This window comes from Perissodus microlepis, chromosome 5 (genome assembly GCF_051167445.1).
Source record: "Perissodus microlepis isolate ML-2025 ecotype Zambia chromosome 5, ASM5116744v1, whole genome shotgun sequence".
Classification (NCBI taxonomy): Eukaryota; Metazoa; Chordata; class Actinopteri; order Cichliformes; family Cichlidae; genus Perissodus; species Perissodus microlepis.
The window spans coordinates 10,573,559-10,601,402 of NC_140465.1; the positions used below are offsets into that span (position 1 = coordinate 10,573,559).

Here is a 27,844-nt window from a genome sequence, read left to right on the forward strand (position 1 = left end):
CATTTATTTACAACACATATCTTCTTCAGACTTTTAAAATTTAAAAAAATAAGTAGTCATCAAGTAATCATTGATTATTCCTAATTTTGAGGAAACCCTAAGGTAGATCAGAGTCAAGGCCAGAGTCTTTCATCCAAAAATGTCTTGCACGTGGAGTATTTATAGACATCCGGCACCTTCTTGCCTTTACATTTTTCTTTCTCTGCATCTGTCACGCTTTCCTCTTCCCCCTCTTCACTCACGTCCTCTGACTTGTAGGCCACGTAATCACGCCACTTAGCAGGCAGTCTGGTATCGACACAAGTGCCCAAACTGTTTCTGCTTCCTATTAGCCAGGCATCTCTGCACTCCTGCAACACCCGTTAGCCATCTAGTCCCAGTTTGATGAGTTGGCTGCGTTTCACGCCTCTCCACTTTATAGTTGATGAATAGCTGCAGCAGATGGTTTGTTATCTTTGAAGATTCCAGTAAGATGAGCGTGATGAATCGCTCCAGGCCTCGCACGTCCACCCCTCCTCTCCCCTCTTCTCGCCATCACGTTACCCCTCCAGCACTGAAATAAAGTGAAATGTGAACAATGTGTATTTGACTCATCGTGAACACATAAGAAGCTACTGCCTGCACTTTTCTCATACCGGCCCTGAAATCTGTGGACGTGTCTTTATGGACACTTTGATTTTGTTGCAGCTGCATAAACACCAATATGAATGGTGTTAAAATCATAAAAAACAGATATAAAAAAGAAGAAGACAAGGGCTCATCTGGTGCAGTCATTATCTTCTTTATAATGGACTCTCATGACAGGAACATGTCCACTAACACAGACAAGAATAGGCCTGGGGTGAGTCTGAGGAGTTTCCCAGTTGTGATAGAAAAGGCCGTTAATACTTTTCTTACAATGTGACATTGTTGTTTGACTGTCAGTTTAATGAACGGCAAAACTAGTGCCAAAACATATGCGATCAAAGTAAAGAAATATCTGCTACTGAAATAAGAATTTGGAGGAAAAAATATGAGAAGAAATATTTCTCATTAGTTTAACCTGCTGTCTGCCTGCTGCACTAGTAGACATTATATGAGTTCCAAGTCACCCAGGTTATCCACCAGATTAATCACATTAAGAGACAAGTCAACAGTCCACTCAAAATAGAGCCCCAAAGTACCTGGTCCACATACCCTGTTTGTTGGGCTGGGCATTTGTGGCATAGCTGCGATGGTATATATGAATAAGGACATTTAAATAGCAGTTCAGTGGCTGGAAGTCCAATATAATAAACTCTAGCAATTTGCTATTTATATATTATATTACGGAGTATAAATTAAAAATATACTGAAAAAAAGACACGATTTAATACTACACCATATATTCCTAAGAAATAGAATTATATAACTGGAATTTACTTTCTAAATACATTTCTTATCAAACGAATAGATATAAATACCATATTATATTTTAAAGTTGAAAGTTTGTGAGATATCAAGCATTTAAAATATTTGATTGATTTTCACAACTCCAAAGAACAGTCTAAAAGAAATGCAGTTTCTGGACAAAACTATAGAAATTTGTAGTTCTCCATCACCATCGAAGTCATGTTTTAACAGTGTCTCATTTTGCAGATATTTTCCTCGCTTCCAGGAGCCAGAGGCCTCACCTGTAGGCCACAGCGCTCACTCATACACATGGTGCAATGTGAAACCTTTGCTTATTCACTGGAAAGGAACCGCGCTGCTAAACTGCCTGCAGTGGTCCAGGTGTGAATATCTATGTCCTTGCTACTGTGATTAATAGCAAAGAAATCTGGGACTTCTCCCAACACGAAGCGATCACAATAGCTCCGACAGAGTCAATCAATACTTATCTTTCAGTGCTGAGAAAAAAAAATATGACGAGAAAAAGAAAAAAAAAGCGTACAAGGGGCCGGGAGGCTGACAGGGGCATTGATTTATCACAGATGTGCATTTTTGAGGCACGGGGCAAATATGATTTCAACATTTGGGAAAAATTTTGTGCTATCATGTGGCCATTACTGGGCATGCTCAAATGGTGAACGATTATTCTGGATGGACAAATGACACACATGTGTATGGGTGTGTTTGCAGGCCCATACACACATACAATTATACACATCCACTTTGCGTGCGATTGTGTATGCAAATTGTCAGGTACATGTACACAAATATTTGCAGCTTTTCGCGGACGGTTATGAAAAAGGGTGCTTTACTTAATCACAACTAATTTTAAAGACACCCCATTCAAAGTCATTGTGCAATATTATCAGCAAGATCGAAAATAAATGGATGATTTAATCACATTATGTTAAGAATTTTATAAGAGGCCTTTCAATTGCTTACAGCGTATGGACAGTGGAGCCAATTTGAGCTACTTGGAATGTAAGTAGGCTTTACTCATGCACCGCACTTAAGTACATTCATACATTTTCGTCTGCTTATCCAATTCAGGGTCACAGAAGGGCCTGTACAAACCTATACCAGCTGTCATGGAGCAAGAAGCAGGGTAGACTCTGCACAGGTTGCCAGTTCATCACTTTCTACCAACAGAGGGACTGGCAACCATTCACACTCACACCTACAGACAATTTAGAACCACAAGTTAACCTGTGGGATGAACCTGGAGTACCTGAGTGAACTTAAATACAGTTATATTTAATTATGCTTTTACTGCACTTTTAGTATTTTGACTTTACACATTTTATGCTCCACTACTAGGAAGCAAATCCAGTATTTTTCTCCAGTTTTATTTGTAAGATGTTATTATTTAAGATTAAATACATTTAATTATGATTGGATTAGAATTAGAATATAAAATGATTAGAGTAGATTAGATTAGATAACATATACATAGGTGGAATCATCACCACAGTCACCACCATTAATGATGTTTGCACAATCGTCTATCGTTAAACAGAGTAATATCCAACCACCTTTCCATCAATTTTCTTAATCACTTATCTATTTCAGGGTGATGAGGGTTTGGAGACATTCTCACCTATCACTGGGTGAAAGTGGACCAGAGTAATTAGTATATTTTATTTTGACATTTTGATAGCAATTAATTTAAGCTTGATTTGAGCCTGATAAGTATCTACTTTCACTAGGAGCATAACATTTTAAAACTTGCAAACTTTGAACTTTTTAAACAAAGTATTTCTGTAGTATTGTTATTTTTAAGTGATGTAAAATGTCTAAATTACTTCCATAGCAGCACTCACTGCTGAACACCTGCAAAGTGCAATTGTTCTCTGAAGTGGAGTGGAGATATAAGGGTTTTTATTATTATTATTATTATTATTATTATTATTATTATTAGGCAACAGTCAACTGAGGTGTTCACTTGGAAAGAGAAACGTACTTACTATTCCACAATTGCTAATATTCATGCATACTCAAACTTTACACAAGCAAATGCACATGCACAATTCAACTTTCTTCAGCTGGAACTTTATCGTATTTTACAGAAACTCCTTCAAATGCGCGCGGCTGAGGGGAATACAGCCAATTGCTTATAATCAGCTTTCCCGCTCTTTCTTCTGTATGTAAATCTTGATGTCAGCCTTACTAACAAATACTTAAATCGGGCTTTCAAACCAATTATGTTATTACGGCTTGTTATAATGCGATTACAGAGCTTGATCTGGGTGATTGTCTCTTTAAGAAGCAGTGAGAGTGAGAGGAGGTGGTGCGGTTTCACACCCCGGGGTGGGAAACATGGGCGGGGCCAGAAACCGCTGAGTGACAACTGCTCGAAGGCTCTCCAACTTCGCGAGGCAGTGAGAACCCGCAAGGACCAATGAGGTTAGGCCGTAACCCGGCCGTCAACTCTCACCAGCCAATCACAAGCGAGCCGGGGGAGGACCATTGAATTGCTGTTGTGTTTCCAACATGGGATTACCGAAAGGTCCCGTAGGAAAAAAAAGGAAAAGTAACTGGGTAAGGGGGAAAAAACTCATGGTGGTACTGAACGCTCAGAAGGAGGAGGAGGGGATACTCAATTTAGCTATTAATCGCATCGTCGAGATTGTGTGACCACAGACTGTACCTGATAAGCAGCTGGTGGAGAACACCGGGCGTGCGGGGGGTTTAAAGTTGGATGTATTCGACCGCCGCGGTATGGACGACATGCAACGTTCGGCTTGAGAGACCAGCGCTGGAGTTTTCACCACTGTTCCTGCGAGCCCGAAATTATTTCCTCCATATTCAAATTTCTGGTTTTGTCTGGCAGTTTTCTTTTGCTTAGTGTTTACTTTTTTTGTGCTACTCCGCTGATCAACTGTTACTTTGAGAGGTGTACAGGCGCAGTGTCCTTTAACGTCTGACTGTTGCATGTTTTCAGAGGTCGGCAAAAGCAATATCACTACTGACAAACTACATTTAGCCTTTTATGCACAAAGTTTGGAGAGTTAAAGGAGTTCGCTGTAGCCGAGTTTCGCTGCTAGTCCGTGATTTACCTTTCATTATTTTTTTAGCCCGCCTCAGACGCTAGAGGAGAAAGTTGGAAGTGGGGGACTTGTGTCAGAGATGAATGTTTCTGGGACGGAAAACATTTGGCTGCCCCAAAGTTGTCCGTGCTAGCATCTTTAGTACAAGAGGACAATTAATGCGTTATAACGAGCTTTCGTTTTTTTTCGTAGCCACATTAAAGACACCAGGTTGTGGGCACCGGGAGAGAGCTCAGCGGCCGCGCTATTAAAACTGGATACAAAATGGCGGCCTTCCTGGGACGATTTGGATATCTGTCTCGGTGTATTTTTTATTTAATTTTGTCGGTCGAATTCTTTCAAAGTTACGGATTGAGTTCAGACACACCATGTGCCCAGAACTGTACCTGCAGTGGCGACTCAGTGGACTGTAGTAATCTGGAGCTGACGGCGACGCCTTTGGACCTTCCAGTTCGGACTGTTTCCTTGTAAGTAAAGCGCTTAGTTGCTCTAACCTATTTATTGACCAGCCCATAACGGGATAACAGTGTAAAAACGTGGACAGCAGCATAGAGTGTTAGGGCTTTATTTGCTTAAACACGCCGACAGCACGGCTTTGAATCAGAGGACCCCTGTTGGTACGGGGCTTCTCCCCAGGAATCCCGTCAGAGAAGATTTTTGTGGTTCTGCTTAGAGTTGCATAGTTTTGCCTATGAACTAAAACAGAGAGGGGAGTGACGGGCAGCTGTCATAGAAGCTATGCCCGTGCCTCCTTTCTAACTGTATGTAAGCAAACAAAACTGCCCCCCTCCCCCGCGCGTTTTGTTTTCAGTTAGTTACCCCGGAGGCCCCCTGCGCCTCTAGAAAGTGACGGAACATTAAAACTTTGCGCAGGTAGACCCTGAACATCATGTTGTAACTCCACTTGAGCTTTTTTGTTTTTCATGCTGTTCGTAAATTAAAGTCGCATAATCTTTCACAACATTGTACCCCCCAAACAAATAAAAGCATCTGTGAGTTTGACACTTGGCCAGATGCTGTGTTGAAAGACTTTTTGTGTAGTTCGGGCATTCCCTGCTGATGTTTTTTTTTTTTTTTTCTTTTTAAATTTTTGCTTAAATAGTCAGACTTGGGGAGTTTTATTCAAAGTAAGTAGGTTAACAGGTGTTTTTGTTATCGCGAGAAGAGCCACGTGCGCAAACGTGTATTCCAAGTTGTCTGCACTTAAAAGGGTGTCAAAGGCTTTGCTTTGTGAATTATCGTTAACTTCAAGTCATTCTGTATTTTATAACGCACTTACTTTTAGAGATGTAATTGAATATTCCAGGCTCTGGTTTATCTTCATGCTTAAAAAAAAAGATTTATCTCTCTGTGTCTGGCACATGTGCCTTCGGTTGCATCTATCTGAAGGTGTATTCATGTTTCCAGTGTTAGAGTGAGCAAACAGTCCCTGCAGCCTGAGCAAACAAATAGACCCAAACATGTCATAACAAATTAACCGTCATTACTCAGTGAGACTTATGACAGGTATCATCCTGATTCCCCTTTCTGTCTCGCTAGATTCACTTCATAAATTCAATTTCTTGGGAAAGTCACCGGCTCCTGGAAGTAAAGCTGACAACAAATGAAACTCTGTCTGCCAGATCATTTAGGAAATGAGCTAATTTGGCACATTTTTATAAAACATCCCCCAATGTATGGGGAACTTAAGCACTTACCAGACTGAATTAGATAGTTTACTTACAGACAACACTGCTCTCTGTCCTCCCTGTTGACATGTTGTTTCTCACTGGAGTATATTGCACCCACTGTTTCCAGTGACTTTTACAAATCCTTAAACTTTTGAGATTTTTTAGTGTTTGTGTGTGTGTGTGTGTGTGTGTGTGTGTATTCCTGGGAATTTAGATAAAGGCCTTAGGACTGTTCTGGCTCCCAGGTTCCTGTTTGAGGCAGTTTTTCTTGCCCCATGTAGTCAGGAATGCAATGGCTTTAAAAAGTCTTCAGAAAACACGAATAACGGCACTTGTGCCTGAGTAGCCCCGTTGCCCTGAAGCACCTCTTAGCCATTCTCAAGTGCAGATGCTGTTTATCATGCATGCACGCAGACTCACAGTACTACCCTGTCCTCTTGGACAATGATCATGTATTGTGGGACAAATGTCCCATCTGAAACAGCTGCACTGGACCTTTTGGTTTGTGTGAAGATAGGGTCTCCGCGCAAGCCCTGTGTCGCTCCAAGTCGGCTTCTGTTATCTCGTCCAAACCTTATCAGGCAGAGATTTAAGGACCCGCAATCTTTGTTGTTTTCAAAGGGAATGGCTTTATGGCTTTGAATTATCTTTTAAAACACCTAGGTTGCATATTTCCACACCACTTGAGATAGTCTCATTGTGCTGGCGGCTAACTCAAAGGGAACCAGCTCTTTGCCTCTGGGGTCCGTAAATGAGCCAGATTAGTGGATGATTACCGTAAACCCAAAGAGGCAAGTACGGACAATTTCACTTGTGGCCCAATGTGATCCCATCATAGTGAACCTTGTGCTAACTCTGTCCACTTATGTGAAAACAATTTATTATTATTTTATTTTAGGGTATGCAGCAGTTTGGAAGGTTATTTTTTATTTCTGTGCACGAGAGCTTGTGTGTGGTGCATGATGTGCACAGCTGAAAGGGAAACTTTGGTATTGTTGAAAAAGACAAGGTAGAGCAGGGGCTGTGGTACAGTGCAACAATAATAGTTTTAGCCTGTCAAAAGAGCTGAAAGAGTCAGTGTGCACAGTCCCTGGTTCCAAACAAAGTGTGCTTGTCTATCTCCACCTTCAGGCATCTTAGCCAAGTAATCAGTGTGGAATCAGTTCATTGTTATGATTTCCCCCTGGGGAGGGAGCGGCAGTGGTGGTGCAAGAAAAGGCAGCATTGGTGGTTGTCAATAAACACAAGGCACCCACACCAGTTTTCTTCTCTCACTCTAGTGCGCAGTGCAGAGGCTTCCCATAAAGGAAAAATCTCATCATCACCTGAGGTAAACGAGTAGAGGCTGTTAATCCACAACAACAAGCACCCTCCGTTAGTCAAACATACATCGTGCATGCTACAGTCGGAAGCTTTTAACCCTTCAACCCTCTGCTCTGCTGCTTTTGTGTGGGTGAAGAACGATGGCGCTGTCATTTAGCTGCTGCAGTTATCCTCGCGCAGGCGCTTAAATTGAGATTACAGTAATGAACCATGGCTCTTATGACACAGCAGCGCACTTGAGGAAGCTGCTCTTGGAGAGAGTTATCATACCTTCACCAAGATGTTGGAGAATTTCAAAGCTTTTAGGCAGCAAATGATTGCAGCAACATTTTTCTTTTACACTTTGTGTTAAAAGAACTGTATAATGTCAGTTTTAAAGCCACAACCAAAGCAGCTCTTGCAGTTGTTCCCTGTGTTACAGAGTCAGGGAAAATGGATGAAGAGTGTAGTTTATTAGAATGGATCTGGAAAAGCCGATGAGCTTTTTGGCCAGTCAAGACAAGTGGCCAGTGGACCGGTGTTATACTGCAGTTCATCCATTTATGCTAGCAGCCCCAAGTCCACAGAGTCCACATCCCTTGGTGGAGAGAAAACAGTAATGCTTTCCAGTTGTCAAAATAATCTCTCCTCAGGATCTTGTGAGAAAGTGGCCTTGATGGTGGATTCGGGGAAACAAAAGATGTTAGCACATCCTGCCTGGGCCACGGAAAGAACAGAGACAAATAAGACTCAAACTTTTAAGGGAAAAATGGGTGATTGACCAGGTGTGGAAATGTACCCTTAAAAAGAAGCGTATTAGCTACTTTTTGCTATTTTAGATCATTGATTACTGTATCGCAGTAATATTGATCACTATTGATCACACTAGAATGCTTTATTGCCCCCCCCCCCTTTAAGCACACGAGATTTATGAGTGAATGCCTAACAACCCGGACATCCAGCCTCTTTGAAACCTCTGCGGTTATGAACTTCTTCGTTGCACATGTCCTTTCCTGTTTTACATCAGTGCTTGTAACATTTAACAAACTGTCCACCACTCTCAGATGTTTGCCTATTGTTTCTGATTGATGAATAGCCTAACAACATATAAAGCAAGTTTACTCTCACAAAGTCACATATTCCCTCTCAGGAGTGGTGTCTTATCTTATTTGCAGCCACAGTAATGTGTATTAAAAGCATTTTTGCCCACTGTGCCACTGGCATAATGGGATTTTGCAAGTAAATAAAAGCATGAGCATTACAGATTTTGGCTGCGATTGCCGTGCTGGGATACAGATAAAGCAGATGCAGGGTGTCTGTTTGCCAGCGTCTCTCAGTCTTTTCTTTTTGCTATTTGTTGTTATGGAAAGTTCCATCTTTTCTACATATATATTTTTCACTTGAATACTGAGCCCTTGAATCACTCACCTGCTCTCAAATGATCCCCTGTGTAATGTGGAATTTTGCTAGTGGTCTCCCAAGTTTTTACATGTGCTGGCCAAACTCTCTGCTGCAAGTCATCCCCAAAGTGTAGCCTTCAACCTCACTTAAAGCCTTATTGGTAAACGCTACCCCCAACAGCTGGTTTTTGGCTTCTACCTCAGGAAATAGGTTTGTGTTGGTGGTTTCGGGATGGAGAGCCCAGATGGTCGATTGCAGACTGGTTACTGGGGGGGGGTGTAACTCTGGATCACCTGGCCTGTGGGAGTAGGAGTTCGTGGAGAGGGATGCACTAAGCGGAAGTGTCTTGTTAATGCCACAGTCTGCTTCTGCTTACTGAATCTCAGCTCCACTAGTTGGTGAAAGTCCTCTCAGTGGTCAGAAACCTCAACCACTGTCACACATGTTGTAACACACAGTGGAAACCCAAAGGAAATTGCATGTTACACAGCCGTTTGCTTGACTGCCACATATATGCAGAAATAACACTTTTATTTTCAGGTAGTGTTTTGCTTCATCTAAGCTATTAACAGACACACAAAATAGGTTTAACCTGTGCTTGCCCTGGGTTTACTTTTTCCATCATGGCCATTTATACTGTCAGGGATTTTGGATTTTATGTTGGGACTGACTGATGTATAAACACCACAGTGTAGAAATGTTTCATCTCTTGCTTAAACACATCAACATTTGAGCAGCTGGGGCAGAGATACAGCAACAGCACTCAGCAGGGCTGAGCCCTTTGTGGTTTCTAGGGCATTTCTCGCTACGCAGCCTTGTAATCTTGTGGTATTGGTGATTATACCAAGTTTGTTTATTGTCATAGTTTTGCTGGCCTTGCGACTTTCATGTCTGGCAGATATTTTGTAGACCTAACTTGTGTGTTTAGAAGGCTTTAGGATGATATTATCATTGGAGGTGATCTTTATCAGGCCCGCGTCACTTTTCCTCCCTCATCAGGCTGTTAGATTTTCAGGTTAGTAGAAGTATTGGTGGTCCTTAGATGGAAGATTAAATAGAAGTCTTGTGTTTTTTTAACCGGCTGAGATGATTCATGTAACGCATTAGCTGTGAACAAATTAGGAAGAAACGGCTAAAGCTTGATCCTCTACTCTAATAAGAGCAGATAAAGTCTGACATTAATATGGAGATATGGAATGAGCTCATAGCCTCACGCTGGCTCTAATGACAATCAAACAGCTGCTGCCACAACTCATTCGACAGGAATTCAGTCAGCAGAATAGATGCCGCTTTTGTGAAGACACTTTAGGGCGCCAAGTTTTTCTTTTTTTCTCTCTTTTTTCCTCTTTTCCCTCTACCCTGAAGTCAGTATCTACAAAGTGGGCTTGATCAGTGAATCATCTGTGAATTCTGTACATCTGGTAAGAGTTTGGGAATCTGGAGAAGATGTTTGGGGGAGAAAAAAAAAGTGTGACTTGGAAAGAGTGAGAGGTACTGCGCAAGTGAAGCAGCTTCACCCCAGAAAACAGACAGCCCTTCGAGACACAAGGGGAGATTGGAGTGCTAACTTGGGCCAGATTTTTTTTTGTCCCCCTGGCCTCTGTACTTTCTGATACTGTAGAAAACAGCATCAACTTAAATCCCAAAACAACCACAAATTCATGTGTAATGGTTATTACCATTGGTAATTATTGTTCTGCTAATAAAATAAACATCACTAGGGAAGGAAATTAACGAATGAAAAACTGTCTGTCTTTTTCTTCACTTTGAAGTTAAGAGCATTAGGCCAGACTACTAGACAGGAGTACAACAATACAGTGTTTATGTTATTCTTCGAGATTAATTTGGGACACTCATTTCCCTGTACTCGGAATGATCTAGCATGGCGCCATTTGTAAAACATTACACTGTTATCACACTAGACGGCAGGAGCATGCTCCTGCATTAAACCCTTGGTTTGCCTGCTATGCAGACGGCATCAACGGGTTTGTGCTTCTCATATGGAGTGCCCAGTCTCGGGTCTGTGGGCCCAGCCGTGGGTTCAAGCAGCGCCTCGGGCTGCTGCAGAAACTTTCCCCAACCTTGTCCTGGTTTGTTTGGAGTGTGCTGCTTCATCTCCTGCTATAACCCCAAAGCGGCAACACTCACAACGGGGCTGCACATGGCCCCAAGATGTGCCTGCATCGGAAAACTTCAGAGTCACGCTCCCAGTCGGGCTGATTTCAAAGGCAGGAGCAGCCTCTTTGAGTTATGTGTGTGGGGGCAGTGAGTATCTGTAATGCAAATGGTAAAATATGCTGAGCCCATCAGCACTACATCTCTCTGATCTTGCACCTAAGTTCTCCTTGCCCCCCCTTCCAAGGACCTGGTATTTACTGTGTTTCTTTGCTCCGATTTTAACGAGTCAGATTTATCACTTTTATAGTAACGCTTGTCGGCCAGTTTATGCTTTTAACCTTGTCGAAACTGATAAGATACCGGCCCCACTTCTCATTCGCTGTATGACTTGTGTGTAAAATGGTGGCCGGAGCTGGTGTTAGCTTTGTGTACACTCTCACTGCAGTTGCCGGGCTATAAACTGGCCTTTAATGACAGGAAGAGCAGCGTCGGTGTGTGTATGTGTGTTTGTGTGTCTGTGTGTCTGGCTCTCTGACACGCAGGTTATTATTTGACCAGTTTTACGATGCCATGAAGTCGACCACATTAAAGAGCTTTTGTCTCACAACTGGGCTACAGAAGGCTCATCCCTGACATCACTTCACACTTTGAGCGAGCAAAGTTCACACTGCATTTATCTACGATAGAAATGGGAAAAGATAATGATGATGTATCTCTGTATGTCTAAGTCCCTGCACTTTTCCTCCCTCCTCACATCTCCTCTCCCACACACAGGCTATGCGCTGACTTACAAGTGTAGTGTCATACGCTATGACATCACTCCACTACTCACAGGCTTCCTCTACTCCCACAGTACCCATAACGAAGCAATTTTTTAAAGCTTTTTAATGAGTTTTATGTGTCACATCGGCTACACAGTCCAGAAGTGATGGTCTTCTGCAGGCGCTAGGCTTCATTTTTCTTTCTAAGACACCTGCTCTATGAAGCAGGCCTGTCGTGAGTTTATCATGCTTGCTTTTGAAGAGTTCCTTCCCAGGTATACTCAGATTGAGTCAAACCTTCCAACTAGTTGTTAAGGCGACCAGTTTAGGATGTTGTCAACTGAAGTATGTCTGTTGCTGTTTCATAAAGAACCTTTGATATGTTCCATCTTTAAGTGTTTCAGGGTACTGGGCCAAGTTGACTTGGTGGGGTTGTTGTGAGCAAAAACTACAATTTTTAGGTGCAATGCACTAGAGACGGCAGAGTGAAAGTACATCCGAGTAACTAAAGAGGCAGCAGATTGTATTGTTCAGTTATTTATTTGGAGGATAAAATAATCTTTAATAATTGAAAAAGCTGTTCCTCCACATAAACTCGCCCACGCACACCAAAGGACTCAAAATCTGAGGGAAAACACTGGTAGACTGTGTGATGAATGTTAATTGTGCCCCTTTTTGATTATCCAAAATGCTTTACTGGCATCAGCACATTCATCAGAACAGATTGAAGTCAGTGGGAAAATTAGCATTTGATTCAACGTTTAGATTTTCCCACACTTTCTTTGGCTAAGTACCTGGCTGAGAGTGCTTTTGAGTGTGATCCTGCTGACTAATGTCAAACAGTCCTGCCCATTATGAAGTAGTTGTACCACACAATGGAATGCAGTGTTTGAACCACTCTCAATTTTTTTTAAGGTAAATTGCAGTAGTGTTTGCCATGTTTAATAAAACACAGCTACACTTCGTTTTCCAGCTGGTTGAACTATACAGCATAAACTTGCAGAGGTTTATGGAACGCTAAACCCAGTTTAGCATTTGAGAGGATATTTGGATAGTTCTTTTTTTCTTCTTCTTCTGAGCATGTTTGTTTCTGTTAGTGTTGGCGTCTGCATCTCTCCACTCGCGGGTTAGGGTTAGGGGGTTAGGGGTTTCTTACCCGATGCAGCAAATTCTTTCAGAAACTGCATGAGTGCAAGGTCACTTTCTGGAAAGCATTAACAATGCTTAAAGCTGGAGTCACATTCCCTCCTTCTTTCCTGCCATATGAGGGAGTGTGTGTGTGTGTGTGTGTGTGTGTGTGTGTGTGTGTGTGTGTGTGTGTGTGTGTGTGTGTGTGTGTGCATGTGGAGGTGGCGATGGGGGTTGGGAGAGAACCCAGCCCTTATCATCACCATCGCCTCCTTTACAGTAGGTGTTAAAATACTGTGAAACTTATCTCATCTGATAGGCAAGAAAACAGATTTGTCTCAATGAAGTGGGAAGGAAAAGATGGAGTTGTGTAAATACCATAGGTGACTGAGGAAAAAAGGCACAGGCGTGCTTGCGTATACACACATAAAAGGCCAGTTCTGTTTGCTGCTGTGGCCTTTGGCACCAACCCGACAGGTTTACCCCCCCAACCTCGACTTTGTTCCTTCATCCTGCTTTATCCTTCTCCTTATTTTAAACCTTGAGTATCATATCTGCAGTCAATTTTCTCTGCTTAATTCAATATTAAATATGAAAGTTAGAAATTCACAAAGCTCCATGATTGTGGCGTTTTTGGATAAATCTTTTACTTGCTTGTTATGCAGTATGGACTGCTGAAATTTCTTCTGCTATTTTGTGCCAAATGCAGGTTGATTAGAAACTACTGATAGCTTGTCCAGATGACGGCACTGCCTCTCATGCTGTCGGTGTTGGGTGTATCTTTGGCTCATTATACCTGCCTCTAGGCAAAGGCGATCAATGGGGACTCTGTGTGTGTGTTGTTTTTTTGGCTTCGTCATAACAAGGTAATTTCCTCCCGTTGCAGGGAACAATAATTTAGCGATCTAGGCCTGAATGGGAGGTGCCCCAGTAAACGATCATGACATAGACATGCATACACACCTCTGTCAGCCCCGAGGGCAGACACACGCTCTGCTATTATCTCGTCTCACACACACACTTTGAGAGAAAGAAATGGGGAAAAAGACTGTCATTATCTGCAATTGAGCACAGAAGACAAGAAAGGGAAATCTGTCAAGTGAGATGGCTATTGAGACTGATGGGCATAAATTGTTTAAGAGAAAGTGTTGTGAGCATGAAGTATGAAAATGGCAGGTTTTTTGTGTTTGTTTAGCTTCAAATTTATCTTTTAAAAAAATATGTCGCTGTCCAGTCTGTGGGCTTTTAAGGCCACTGTGGGACAAGAGCAGAATGAGGAATGCGTTACATCAGGTAAAAGTGTCCCCAGACTCTGGGAACAAGTAGCCATCTCTCGGCAGGCCTGTGAAACATTCCTGGGCCGTCTCTCACGTCTGGACAGAGGGATGGAGGGGCGGGAGGCAGGCGGCTCAGAGCTGTGGGCTCCCTTTGTCTCGCCTAGCCTAACCCCACCACGCAAACACAAACAGCGCTCTCACTGCGGCCTGTTCTGCCAACAGGCAGGCGACATGCCAGCTAGGCAGGAGGCAAGTGTGTGACACAGATAGCACTTGTCTACGCGAGATAAACTCGATTCATACGGCGTGGGAATCTCGGTGAAAAAGCAAAGGTGTGTTAGCTGTGCCCACCAAATCCCCACTTTAAAAAAAAATGTTTTTTTGTTTTTTTTTTACCTGCACTCTTAACCGCAGTAAGGCTGTATCACTGGACAAATCGCTCACTAATAAGCTTCTGTACAAGTCAAGTGCCAGCTATTAAATACACTGTTAGCTGAAAGTGCAAATTGACTGCTGCAGATGAATGGCCTGTGGGTAATGTTTGGAAAGTGAGCCAGGAGAGAGACGCTCTGTATCGATGGTATCGATTCGGGCCCTCCTTGAAGGCTGGCGTAAATTTATGTACTGCAGTGTTTTCAGGCATACTTAATGCTGACAGATGAGGATGTTTGTCAAATGGGAAACATAATTGCTGCTATTGATCAGGATCCTTATTTAAAGTGCTGAAAAATGCCAAGGACAAAAGCAATAAAAGATGTGAAACACCATTGCCCTGCAGGTATTTCAAATAATTGTTGTTTCCTGTCTTGTAATGAGCAACTTTTTGTTTGTTTTCAGAAATCTCGGCTACAACAAACTGACTTCCATCAGTCCTGAAGCCTTTGCCAACCTTCCCAACTTGAGAGAGCTGTAAGTAGTCACCTGCAGAGCACTCATGGTTTCTGCTGACAGAGTCTCCTTAAAATCTCCTAAACCCTTTTCAGTACATGTGTTTGGCCCTGTTGGATTGTCACCTGAAGTGTCACCTATTTTTTTTTTAAAAAAATAAAAAAAATAAAAAATCAGTTACTTCATTCTGGCTAACTCCCATCATTGTCGCTCCGCTTCCGAGCAGCATTCTCATATGTGTTCCCTTGAACTAAGTCCAATTGAGAATTAAGTGGTGGTTTTCTATATTAAGCCCTTTCCCCCACCACCTGATACTGTGGCCAACACTGGCCTTGTAAATATTTTATATGGTGAGGAGAGGGCTTGGTTTTGTGTCACTCAGCGCCAGTACACAAGGCACACACACACAGATACAGGAACGTACTGGTGATACACACACTGGTGACATCTTTGGCAGGCCAGCGGGCCAGTCATACGCTCCCGGACATGTGTTTTACTCCCATGTTATTTTCAGTTTTTAAAAGGATGACTTGCCACTTGCTGTGCAGCAGACGTGAAAAGTCCTATCTGTTGATTTATACGTGCTGTGACTGAAATGAGTTATAACAACCATATCTAAATATGTGTAGATATATGTGCACACACACACATACACATATATATATATATATATATATATATATATATATATATATATATATACACACACATATATATATATATAATTGTCAATTTTCAAGGGTGCTCCTTCATCAGCGGTTTGCTTCTCTGACCCTCTTCTCTCTGTGTTTGCTGTGTTTGTAACTTTCAGTCGCCTAGACCACAATGAGCTGACCTCCATACCGGATTTAGGACAGGCTGCATCCAAGATTGTGTCCCTCTACCTGTGAGTATTACTACACTTACTGATTAACATGCCACCAGAAGATTTGTATCCAAAAGAGAGACGTTTCCCTTGTAGCCTGTGTGTGAGGTGCCCCTGTGTGTTCACAGCTGCAACACACACACATGCCCAGACTCACAAACAGTGACAACAACAAAGAGAGTTAAACGTTAGAGAGTGCGGTCACACTCACGTCTGAAAGGGCGCAGCAAATATTGCTCTTTTAGTAATTTTAACAGATTGATGAAGCCAGCCATGCCTATGTATCCCATGTCTGCAGAGGGCTTCTGTTACTGTATTCTTAGGTCAGTTGCCTCACTGGCGTGCTTTTAAATAGTCTGTCGACATATGTTGAGAAAGAATAGGCCTTTGCATCTCATAAGTAATGTTGAATTCATGTGAAGGTAGCCACAAATGTGACTCGACTGCATTTAAATTAGCTGGTGTCAGTACGAATTTCTGTCTTCATGGATTAGCATGTGGTGGAGTGAGCGACCAGTCCTTTTACCTTTCTATGTGGGCTTGTCTGCAGTGAGTGGTGCAGGTTGTTTGGAGTGTCAGCTCGTATATAGTTCTAAGTCGTTGCTCCCAGTTGTGAAATTGTGCCGGGGGGGGCTACTGCCTATGCTGGCATCTTGCTGCATATTTACAGCCGTATTTGGAAAGGGCGTGGGTGCGCTTGTGTTTGTCACAAGCGTGGGCTCAGCGGTGTCTTTTTTTTTTTTTTGCAATGGAAGGAAATTGATGAAGTGGGGGTAATTCGGTAACTTTATTCATGCTGCTAAAAGATGGCGAAAGCAGTGATGAGGCAAGGCCACAGAAATATGTGGTCTTTTTATTTTTTTTATTTTTAATGTTGTTCATAATAAGATAAAGTTAATGCAATGCAAAGTAATAGAAGGAAATAACAGAGTTCTGACACCTTGTTTTCTCAGGATGTTACCTAAAGCAACTCGTAATGCAAGAGACAAAGGTTCTTACAAAACAGGTGTAAACTTCAACAAAGGTAGTGATTAGTCACATGGCCACAAAGTGCAACAGTTTCCCTGAACGTTTGTTAACAAATAGAAATAATCAATATTCTGAGGATGTTTCGCTGAGCAGCGGTGGCCTCTCTGCACATGCTCCACACATGTGCAGAGCATGTGACGAATGCAGCGCCTAGCCCCTCAGCTCAGGGTACGGGGGCGGGGCTTGCCAAAAGGGGTTCGATAACAGCAAGGAAAAATATCCCATTGTTGTCCTAAATTGCTTGTGTTTGAGTTAATGCAAAATTATATATACGTATACAATAACAGTAATGGAACCAACAAAACGAGCTGAACTACGTAATTCACTGTGCAAATATAAATGTAGCTGCAGTGCACTGCTTCCCGACACCTCCGATTGGGGTCAACAAGGCAAATAAATGTGGGTAGTGATGCTGGTCTGAGAATGGATATGGCAGCGTTGTGGTTATTGCGGTATCCACAAACATTCTCACAACTCGCTCAGCCTGAAACGAGCAAGTTAATCGGCCATCGTCGAGTGCTAACCATTAGCTTCACTCTGTATTTTCTTTCACACTTTGCTGGCATCCAGGCGGGCTGCATGGTAGTAAAGTACACAGCTGCTGGTTCCTATTACATTGGTCATCGACATATCAGATTCAGCGGGGATCTTTGTGGGAGTCACACGTCCGCCTCTCCCTGTGTGTCATCTGCCTGCTTCTCAGAATTTATCATGATGCACTGATGTGGTCAGAATATTACTGTAAGCTGTGGACAGTTGGTAAGGGAAGCATCTGTGGTTTGATTATTCAACTCTAACAGATGTCTGTTGACGTGTATCAGAAGTTTGACCTTCTGTTATTGTGTGTCATGGTTTGTTTGTTTGTTTGTTTGTATCTTTAAGTTTTAGCACAGTCTCATGTTCACTCTGCCTCTGATATAAAACAGACTGGAGCAAGTTCACCTTTACTTGCACAAACTGTGTCCAGTCGCAGGCCCTGCAAATGATTGGGGTGTCTTTTTTTGGGTCTGACTTGCAGCCTGTTGCTAGGGGAAAGGCCAGTAGTGCTGATGGGAGTGGAGGCTGGTGGGAGGGTCAGATTTTTACTAAGCCACGCAGCTGAAGTGAAGGCCCACTGAAGCACTTGCAGCTGCAGCTGTCAGTCACATAGCTTACAGTAAAATGGGTGAGGGTAGGCAGGGGAGGAAGGATGAGAAATCAGGGAGGGAGTAATAGATCGTAGTATCAGAGCAGGATGACACCATCGTATGTCGAAAGAGGAATGGTTAAAGGAGAAGTAGTGGATGAGGCAGCAGGAAGGGTACAGAAAAGAAAGGAAAAAGGAAGTGAGCGGTGATCTCGGGTTCAGTGTCATTCCCAAAAGTAAATCCAATGTGCTTTAACACACCAACCACTGAGTCCTCTGCAGTGTGTGTGTGTGTTCGCACGCATGCACACTGGCAGACGCAGCAGCTCGGGCTGCTGGGCGGTGTTCCCGTGCCGTTGGTTGGAGATCATCCGGAATGTAGTCTGACTAGAAGTTTGTGTGAGACAGCGGCTTGCATAAACATACCCATATGGAAAAGATATATATAAATCTTATAAAGTTTGTATCTGTCTTGTGTGAAACTTGTATGAAAAGCATATAAGAGTGAAAACAGATATAAGATCCCTTGAAAAATTATATAATGAAACTTGTATGTTTTGGATACTTACTAAAACAATGTATGAAAGTAATGAGAAAGTGGCCACTTTCATGAGTAAATCATGTAAGCCTTATATGATTTACTCATGAAAGTGGCCACTTTCATGAGTAATCACATATAAGTTTTTACTATTTCTTTTCCATATGGGTACAAACACCCAGGGAAGCAAATGGACAGAGAATCTGTCTTCAGCCGCTCATCAAACAGTAAACTCTCCAAAAGCCCAAGAGCATTTTATATGTGGTTGCTACTGACTGACAGGCTGACTCCCTCCGAGTCTTCTAGTCTATGACTTGTTGCAGACAAGGTATGCAGTCATGAATAAAAGGATCTATCCAGGTGTCTTGACACAGAACCTGAAATAAATGGTGAGCTCCTAGTAGGGCTGGGCGATATATCGAGTTTTTTTTTTTTAAAAAAAATCGATATATTTTCATACGAGATATAAGATGTGACAATATCATTTATATCGATATAGTATATGTTACGTTATAATTATACTTGTGGAGCCGCAAGTTTGCCTCTTTTTCGTCCACTTTTGTCTCTACGCAACGTTACTCGGCCTCGCCTCTCCTTCACTGAACACAACTCCCCCTCCCCCATAGCTTCACCTGCAGGCAACGACAAGATGAACACGGCAAATCTCCGTTAACGAGTTACCGCGGATCGCCCCGTGCGTGGGGCCGGACGGCGCCAACGTGTTAGCGAGCTAACCGCGCTAACAAGGTAACCGTGCTAACGACCTAAAATCCTTTCATTTTCTCAAAAATCGACAGTGCGCCTTATGTATGAATTCTGGTAGTGCTTACTGACCGCGAACCGATTTTATGTGGTACACGGCGCTCAGCAATCTGTCAAAAAATGTTTTAGTACGACTTTGCACCGCTTGATGGATTGTCGGAGCATTATGGCTACCGTAGTCTGGAGCCTCGCGGAAAGATACGTACTGTGCTTCAACGTAATATTACAGTATTGTGTGTGTATAAGGGCCATAAATGGCACCTGTTAAGAGACATGGTTACAAAGGCTACGTCCACACGTACCCGGGTATTTTTGAAAACGGAGATTTTTCTATGCATTTGCACCTTTTGTCCATATGTAAACGGCGTTTTCGGTCACTGAAAACGGAGATTTTTAAAAACGCCTGCCAGGGTGGATATTTTCGAAAACTCTGTTTTTGCATTTACGTGTGGACGAGGAAAACGGAGAAAACGCAGCGTCAAAGGTGTGCGCCACGTTATTGTTTCGGTGAAATGAATTTCTACAATGGGGGAGACTGTTACTGTTAATTTTACTCTCTGCAGTGCTTAAATGCTTACACATACACACACAGTTACTGTCCCTCCACACATAGGACTCGGTTCTGCTTCTATGCGCCATCTTTGTTTACTATCTCCCACCGAGGCTTCTAGACTTCTGATTGGCCAGCACAGTTAGGAATATATCGCCACCTGTTGCTTTGGCATGTTCCTAGCAGCGTTTTCCTTCATTTTTGCGTTTACGTGTGGACGGGATTATTTTTTAAAACAAAAACGGAAAATCTCCGTTTTCAAAAATACCCGTGTACGTGTGGACGTAGCTAAAGAGGATTTCAAACTCAAGGCTGTCAGTCACGCAGTAGAACTTGGGAACAGAGCAGCTGTGAAATCTGTCTGTCTTTGTTATTATGCTCATCGTCTTTTAGTTTACATTTTGACTGCACAATTGTGAGCTTTTTGTTATGCACAAAAACAACATTGTTTTCTTTTATTTATGGAGCATTATTATTTAATAAATGCTGATAATTTATTTTTGAGTAATTTCTTCATGTACATCTACGCTGTATGTTAATAAAAGTGCCTGTGTGACATCTGGGACACAGCTTTGACTAAGAACTCTCTTTTTGTTCTTACCTTATGGCTTTAAAAAAAAAAAATCGAGATATATATCGTATATCGCCATCCAGCTAAAAAATATCGCGATATGATTTTGGGTCATATCATCCAGCCCTAGCTCCTAGGATTTTTGGCATTATAAATTTCTGCCAAATGAAGAGCAATAATTGCAAAAATGAACACTTGTGGGTTTTTTTTTGTACATTCATTATTCACCTTCACTGGAAGGTGAAGAACGAAACTGCTGACTGATTCATGTGGGTGTGCAATATACAAAATGAAAAACAAGTACATCAGCCTGGCTTCTACGGAAATAATAGGAATGCTAAAAAGAGACGAGTGGGCAGGTGAGTTGCTTTTGTTCTCAATGTTTTGTTTGATTGAGAAATGACTCAGACTCAATTTTTTGGCCTTTTTTGTGCCTCTTGTAGCACTCTCCCTTTGGTGCTTTCATCCTTTCCGTACATGTCTGCGAGGTCTGTTTTTTGCTGCACTTTTTGATCGGGTACAGACAAGTGTCGAAACTTGTGGTCACTTTCAATTTGATTAGATGTCCATCAATCATCACATTAAAGACATGAATTACTATTTAGTCATCTGAGCATGTCAAACTTTCTGTTAAATCATCCAAAGGCCATATGCCAGGCACCCACAGTTCCACAATACAGTTGGCGAGCCTGCTGATGTCCTGCAGGCTCCCAGAAAGCCACAGCAGGATGACAAGCAAAACAGTAGCAAGTAAATGTTTTAAAATCAGAGTGTCAAAGCGACAGCAGAGCAGCACAAACTTTCCTATTGTGCTCATCGCCTGCTTCAGAGGGGCTCTTTAACACAGCTTGGGATAGAATATGTATGGCCCACTGGATGATCTGATTTTCAAATAATTCTCCCTTTGTCCTGACAGTGGACTTCAAACGGAAAGAGACGGGCCAAACAATCGACTTCAGAGATGGCACTGGAAGCAGGAGAATGGGCACGCTAGTGTATCCCCCCCACAAATGCACTTTCCATACATCAAAAGACGTGTCAAAATGAGCCGGGCCCATGATAATCAGATGGTCGATGGGGCAGGGTAATGAAATTTGGAATTAAGTGGAATCAAAGCGAATAAGGAACTCCCGGACATCAAAGGGACCACGGGTGAACCGAGCTCCTCTTTATCAGAAATGTCACTAGCCGTATGATAATCAGTTTTCATAATCGCTACTATTGTATGTGCAGACTTCAAACACGATGAGCGCCGAGGCTTTATCCGTCTCTCACACGGTGCAGCTGGGCTCTGGCTGTGGGAGGGGAAAGTTTGATTGGAGTGGAGGAAGAACATGGGGGGGGGGGGGGTTCAGCCTCTCCCACCAGTTTGAGACTGATCTGTTTTTCCACAGCAAAGGTCACCAGCTGTTGACCTCGCCTCACCCCATAATCCCCCCTCATTTTCTCCTCACCCCTTTGCTTCCTTCCTTCTTTCTTTCCGTCCCTTTCTTGCTCTTGTTGCTCACTGTTGCCACTGTCTGTTGCTCTGGCCCATGTGTGCGTTTGTTATTTGTGTTGTGTGTTTGCGCATGTGTGCTCATCCTTAACCATTTCTGCCACTGTTTATTCAGGTGGGCCACTGTGGTTTGAACCCTCCTACATCCCATACACCAATAAATGACTCTGTGTGTGTGTGTGTGTGTGTGTGTGTTCATCTGCTGGCTGCAGGCTAGAAAAAGAGGAGGGATTGACCTTGTTTTGATGAGTTTGACTGGTAGAGCACCTGCCACCTCACACTTTCTGTGAAGCACACACACGCACTGCCCTTTTAAATATAACACTATCAAACTCTTAAAAGGTCAAGTGCATTGATTTAAAGATGCTGCACGTGATTTGGTTAAAATCTCTCTGTCCCTGATGTTTGATAAGTAATAAGCTGCCTAACTTCCAAGAAGACCGTGACCTTTTATTAACCGAATTGGTTCGACATGGTGATAGTGTGTATTATCAGATTTGGAAAGAATCTACAGTAAATCTGAATGAGTCAGGCCATGTGACAGTACTCTTAGGTTTGGATCATAGACTGTGTTTAAAAGCCACTGTGGATTTTTGAAAGATTAACCTTAGCGTTATGAAGAATGTGATGTGAAAGAACCCTATTTTAGACCAGAAGGTGCAATGCTAAGCTATCAGCTACTGTCAGCTAGTGTGAAGCCTTAAGATGAGTGGGGTTTTGTTCTTGTTGTTTTTCATTGCTAGTTTGCTGTTTTGAAACAATTTTAAATAAAATTGAATTGAATTGAATTGAATACATAAGATGTGCTCCTTTCTGAAAAACCGTTTTGTTTAATTGTGGCCATTCTAACTTAATATTTCATTCATTATTTCCTGGAACGAGTGACTTAGCCTAACAACTTATCGGGAAAGTCTTGCCCCCTCCCCGATCAGACGATTGGCTTCATTTTTCAGACCTATATCCATGCTGCCTATCGCTGTACCTTCAGGGTTCGTACGGGTGCTTGAATTTGACCCTGAAAAAGGCGTATGAACCCTGTACCTTACAACAGGTTACATCGTCTACCAGAGAATTACATTAAGATGCTCCAAAAAGCACCAACATCCAGTACTGTGACTGGAATTAGGAGAGATGCAGCTTTACAGACAGTACCTGAGTGAGTAATAAAAAGTGAAGAAGGGGAATTAGCTTCCAGCTATATTAATTTCATGATAGACGTTCAGCGATTAACATTATGATGCAGCAGGACTACTTTTGGAGCCATGAGAGGAACTGTAGTTTTGTGGCACTCCAGACAGCTTTGTTTAAATTCAAGAGAAAAAAGAAGTTGGTGTCATTTGCTGGAAAAAGGCTCTTGGGAAGTTGTGATTAACTAGTTAGAAGCATCAAATGGTTTTGCCTTACAAGGTGATGTCAAACACATTGCTTGTGAAAGCTAAAAAAAAAAATGCCTTCGTCATGTAGCAAAGATTTCCCTTGAGTGGTACATGTCAGATGATGAAGTGGCAGTTTGCTTATTGCTCTGCCTTTTTGTGTTACTCTGTCGTGTTTCCTATCTTTTTAAATGTTTTGTTTTAGTTTTGTAAAAACAAAATTTAATTGTTGGGCAATGGATGTGGTACTAAATGGATCCCCTGACCCTAGTTAGCACCTAGTCATGTGTCAAACGTGTCATCCAGCAAAAGCTTTCATGTACACTCAGATTACACAGACCTTCAGTCTCCAGACACACACACCACTTTGGTTGCAACACGGACAAATGTCAAATATCACACTCCATCAGTCTATCTCACTCTTTATTATATCACTGTCTTTCTCAACCTCTCTGTGTGGAACACATCTGCTCCACAAAATAAAGAGCACAGATGTGGAGGAGGTCAGAATAGGGTAAAGAGAGTCACCCTCATTTCTGAATAAGAGCTCTAAACAGGACAGCCTGAGAGGAAATTCAGTCTCCTCTCAGGCTTCTGGCTAAACCAGGCTAGCACCCACTGACAAAGTTCAGCAGAGATCGAGGTTTCCTTGTGTGAAAACTCCCTGGGTTCATTAGGACCTTTAAAGTAACTCCTCTCCCCATTTCACAACACACCAAGATCTTCCTTCAAGTGGCTCTGGTTCATCACTGAGGCCCCATCCATCTGACAGATTTTGTGGCTGTTTTTTTTGTCAATGGGAGTTGTTTAAAGAAGACCAGCCTCTGTTTGGAAGCACTTAAAGTACTACATTTTGTGGTGGATGAAGACCACTTTGTTCTGTGTGTTCTCATTCTCTCACTCTCTCTTCCTGAATGGGCTTACAGAAGCCAGTGGGATTGGAGTGGCTTCCCTGATGGGAAGAGTACACAAAGTTTAGGTAACAGTGAGGACCACACCTTATGTCTTCTGTTTGTGTTCTTTATTTTTCAGACATCATAATAAGATTCGCAGTATTGATGGCAGGCGGACTGGGGAGCTGCTTTCTGTGGAAACCCTGGACCTGAGCAATAATGACATTACTGAGCTGCGAGGACAGTGCTTCCCTGCAGGCCTCCATATCCGAGATCTGTAAGTAGCATCTCGGAGGATTCCTGTGGCACGTCATGCACCAGCTATTTAATTAAAGCAAAATTAAATAAATTATTAAAGATAAATATGTTATTTATTATATGAGGAAACTTTAGTTCTGTAACTAATATTAAGTGATGTTAATGGACATGCACATGCAAAATAACATGTTTTCCAAATATAAGATTTCTAACAAACCTCACTGTGGCTTCCCTTTGTTTAGGTACCTCAGTAACAACAAGATCAATGTGTTGGAGCTCGGAGCTCTGGACCATTTGGGCGAAACCCTACAGGTTCTAAGACTGAGCCGAAACCGCATCAGCCAGATCCCCGTGAAAGCCTTCCAGCTCCCGAGGCTCACCCAGCTGTGAGTGCCACTGGATTTGATCAGTTTTAACAATGTAGGCTAGTGTGCTGACAAGCTTGAGCTTTGATCTGTCAAAACAGTTCACCCTGTAAAAACATTACGCTGTTGTCATATCATATTTAGGCTGAAAACTGAGCGCGTTTCCCAATTGTAGTGTTTGGAAACTACACAGAGATGAGCCTTTTCCCTGAGAAGGAGCTTCTAGTGTCTGCTGATTAAACTGTGTGTATGTTTAACATTTAGAGTGCTGTTAGTGTGAGCTGTACCACTAGGGATGGATAAGACCTGACTAGGTAAACACCAGAGCCATATTATTGGTGATTTATTGCCTTCTTCCATATCCCCCAAAGTGGTTAGTTTAGTCCCCACACCATGCTCCTTTATCTTCGTCAAACTTCCCTCTAGCATAACGGTGAGGTAGACCCATTTGTAGCTCAACGCCTCCATTCTGGAGAGCAAAGGGACTCGCGTAATGGGAGTCTCTCTCCATTGTGGCTCCAGTAGTTTCCCCAGGTGCCTTTTGTTGGACATGGGGCCCCAGTGACACTGTATCACCACATGCTAGAGGTGATGCACATGAGACACAAAAGAAGCTTTGTGAATGTTTATCTTTGAAAAAGCTGAAGGCTTTTACAGCCTACGCACGCACGCACGCACACACACACGCACACAGCGGCTGTACAGATTCATTATTACATCCACAGGCACCTCAGGCTTTTTATACAAAGAGAAAATGAGTAAAGTTTTTAATCATCTCACTCTGTCTTAATTCAAGGGGTAATAACACATGTAGTGTACAACCCTGGCCCCATACCACCACCAATGCTTGATAAATGCCTTTGCTGAATAAGGGCAAAACAATGGGAAGATGTTTTTTCTGCTGCTTCTCTTTAAAATGGTCTTCTGTTTACAGTCATCTGTTTTGTCCTACCACCTTTCAGTGAGCTGAACAGGAACCGTATACGCCAAGTGGAGGGTCTAACCTTCCAGGGTTTATCCAGCCTGGAGGTGCTCAAACTACAAAGGAACAGCATCAGCAAACTGACTGACGGAGCCTTCTTTGACCTGGCTAAGATGAAAGTCCTGTACGTACTAAACATCACCTTTAATAATACCAAAGAGAATCATTTATTTAAAACTATTATCCGACTGGTTTTGTTTTACTTTCACAAGTTCTCCTGCGCAGCAGAGGACAAATCCGAATAGTTGAAAAAAAAAAATCTAATTTAAAGAATTTGGGTGCTGCAGTTAGTTTGGAGCGAGCACTATCTGATTGGCTAATCCTATTTGCACTCATTTACTGCCATTACAGGAATACTCACTGACTAAAAAAGATCTTTTTGTACCCTTACTGGAACTTTCTCACAATTACACTTTTCCCCCCTCCACCCAGAACTTTTACATAATCACTTAAATTACACGCAAAATAACAGAGTAATGCTCACAAATTGCATTGTAATTTATGTCACAGCAATGTGGTGAAATGTTGTGAGATCAACAGATTCTCACTGCAGTATCTCTGTGTCATGCAGGCACCTGGACTACAACAGCCTGACGGAGGTGAACAGTGGCTCGCTTTACGGACTGACTTCCCTGCAGCAGCTGTTCCTCAGTAACAACTCCATAGCACGCATCAATCCTGATGGGTGGAAGTTCTGCCAGAAGCTAAGGGAGCTGTAAGTACCAGCATTCAAATTAGCCCGAACGCAAACTCTCTTGCCAGATGTACCGCTAAAACGTTTCACCGGAGAGTGGTTAAATATCTAAAAAACCCAGCTTGGTAACGACAAAAAGCGTATATATCAGTGCAGTTTGCATTTTTTAAAATAAAGGTTTAAATGTTAGCTCTTTAAGTTTCCACTAACACTAAATGTGGATTCTTAAAGCCTCGAGAACCCAACTCTTTTGACCTGCCACCCATATCATCATCACCATCTCCCTTTCAGGGTTAAACAACATTTTGTTTTAACACTCAGTACGCTTACACTATTCTCAGGATTAAGCCTGTTTATCCCATAATTAGAGCTGGGCTCAACAGCACTCGAGCGCTTCGACATGAGTTTTTGTGCTCCGTGTGTAAACCTGCGGCAAACCGGCGTGTAAATCCTCCGCTGAATGTTGTGGTAATTACACTGAAGGATCACCTTCACTGCCTTTGTCTGCCGAGTTATTATCTGAGAGTCTTTCCTGCACTGTTGACACGACTGTCGTAATGCCGCTTTAAAGTGCTTCGCTCAGCTGAGGCGTTGCTAACTACGAGGTAGCCGGGGCTATCTGTGGCGCCTATGTTTGTTTATGTGTAACAGTCAGAATGGATAAAGTGGTAGATGGTGATCGCGCTAGTTTGCTCTGCGTATCTCAGCGCCGCTTCCTGTACGCTCCCAGCACACGCTTCTCCCAGCACCGCACCTTTCCACCAGTTATATGATTTTATTATCTGCGTTTTGATGACCCTCACGGCTGATAGAAGTGAGTGACTCGTCTTTATGAGAAGCCTTGTTATTGCATTCCCGATTCGCCGGGCTGAACTGGTCATCAGGGAGAATCTCTGCACACATGACTAGTCAAGCAAACCTGAGACAGACAGAGAGGGCAATAAAATGCACAATACTGCCTTTGAGCATTGTTTGAAAGATACCATTATAAGATTTATTATCAGTGGTAATCAGGATTTGCCATAAAAACCACGAAAAGAAGAAACATTCTTAGAAGTCTCTTCAAGCTGTAGTTTCATTTCATTTCTTTTCTTTTTTTTCTTTTCTTTTTAAGATTGCAAGTAAACCATCTCTCTGAATTCCTAAAACAGGGGAAATCCCTTGGAAACCCACGCAGTGTCGACACCCCATTAGTATGTTCCTCAGGCCTTTTAATAAAAAAGAAAAGATTTAGAGGCTGGATGTGAATATGAGTAACATTTTGAGAGTTCCAGGACACGAGTAGCAGTTTATTCCCCTGGGGTTTACCACACGCTTAAGTAGTCTTATAAACGGAGG

General features: G+C 42.5%; 1 protein-coding gene across 2 annotated transcripts in view; it reads left to right on the forward strand.

Moving 5' to 3' along the window:
• Positions 1-3,953: 3,953 nt before the first annotated feature.
• Positions 3,954-27,844, forward strand: part of lrig1 (leucine-rich repeats and immunoglobulin-like domains 1) — a 35,844-nt gene continuing 11,953 nt past the window's right edge. For both annotated transcript variants that reach the window (XM_084927773.1, XM_084927774.1), the window contains exons 1-7: positions 3,954-4,924; positions 14,952-15,023; positions 15,814-15,888; positions 24,347-24,484; positions 24,708-24,851; positions 25,793-25,936; positions 26,384-26,527. In XM_084927773.1, the coding sequence (XP_084783899.1) occupies positions 4,722-4,924; positions 14,952-15,023; positions 15,814-15,888; positions 24,347-24,484; positions 24,708-24,851; positions 25,793-25,936; positions 26,384-26,527 (920 nt within the window). In that variant the 5' untranslated portion in view covers positions 3,954-4,721. The remainder of the gene's footprint in view (positions 4,925-14,951; positions 15,024-15,813; positions 15,889-24,346; positions 24,485-24,707; positions 24,852-25,792; positions 25,937-26,383; positions 26,528-27,844) is intronic.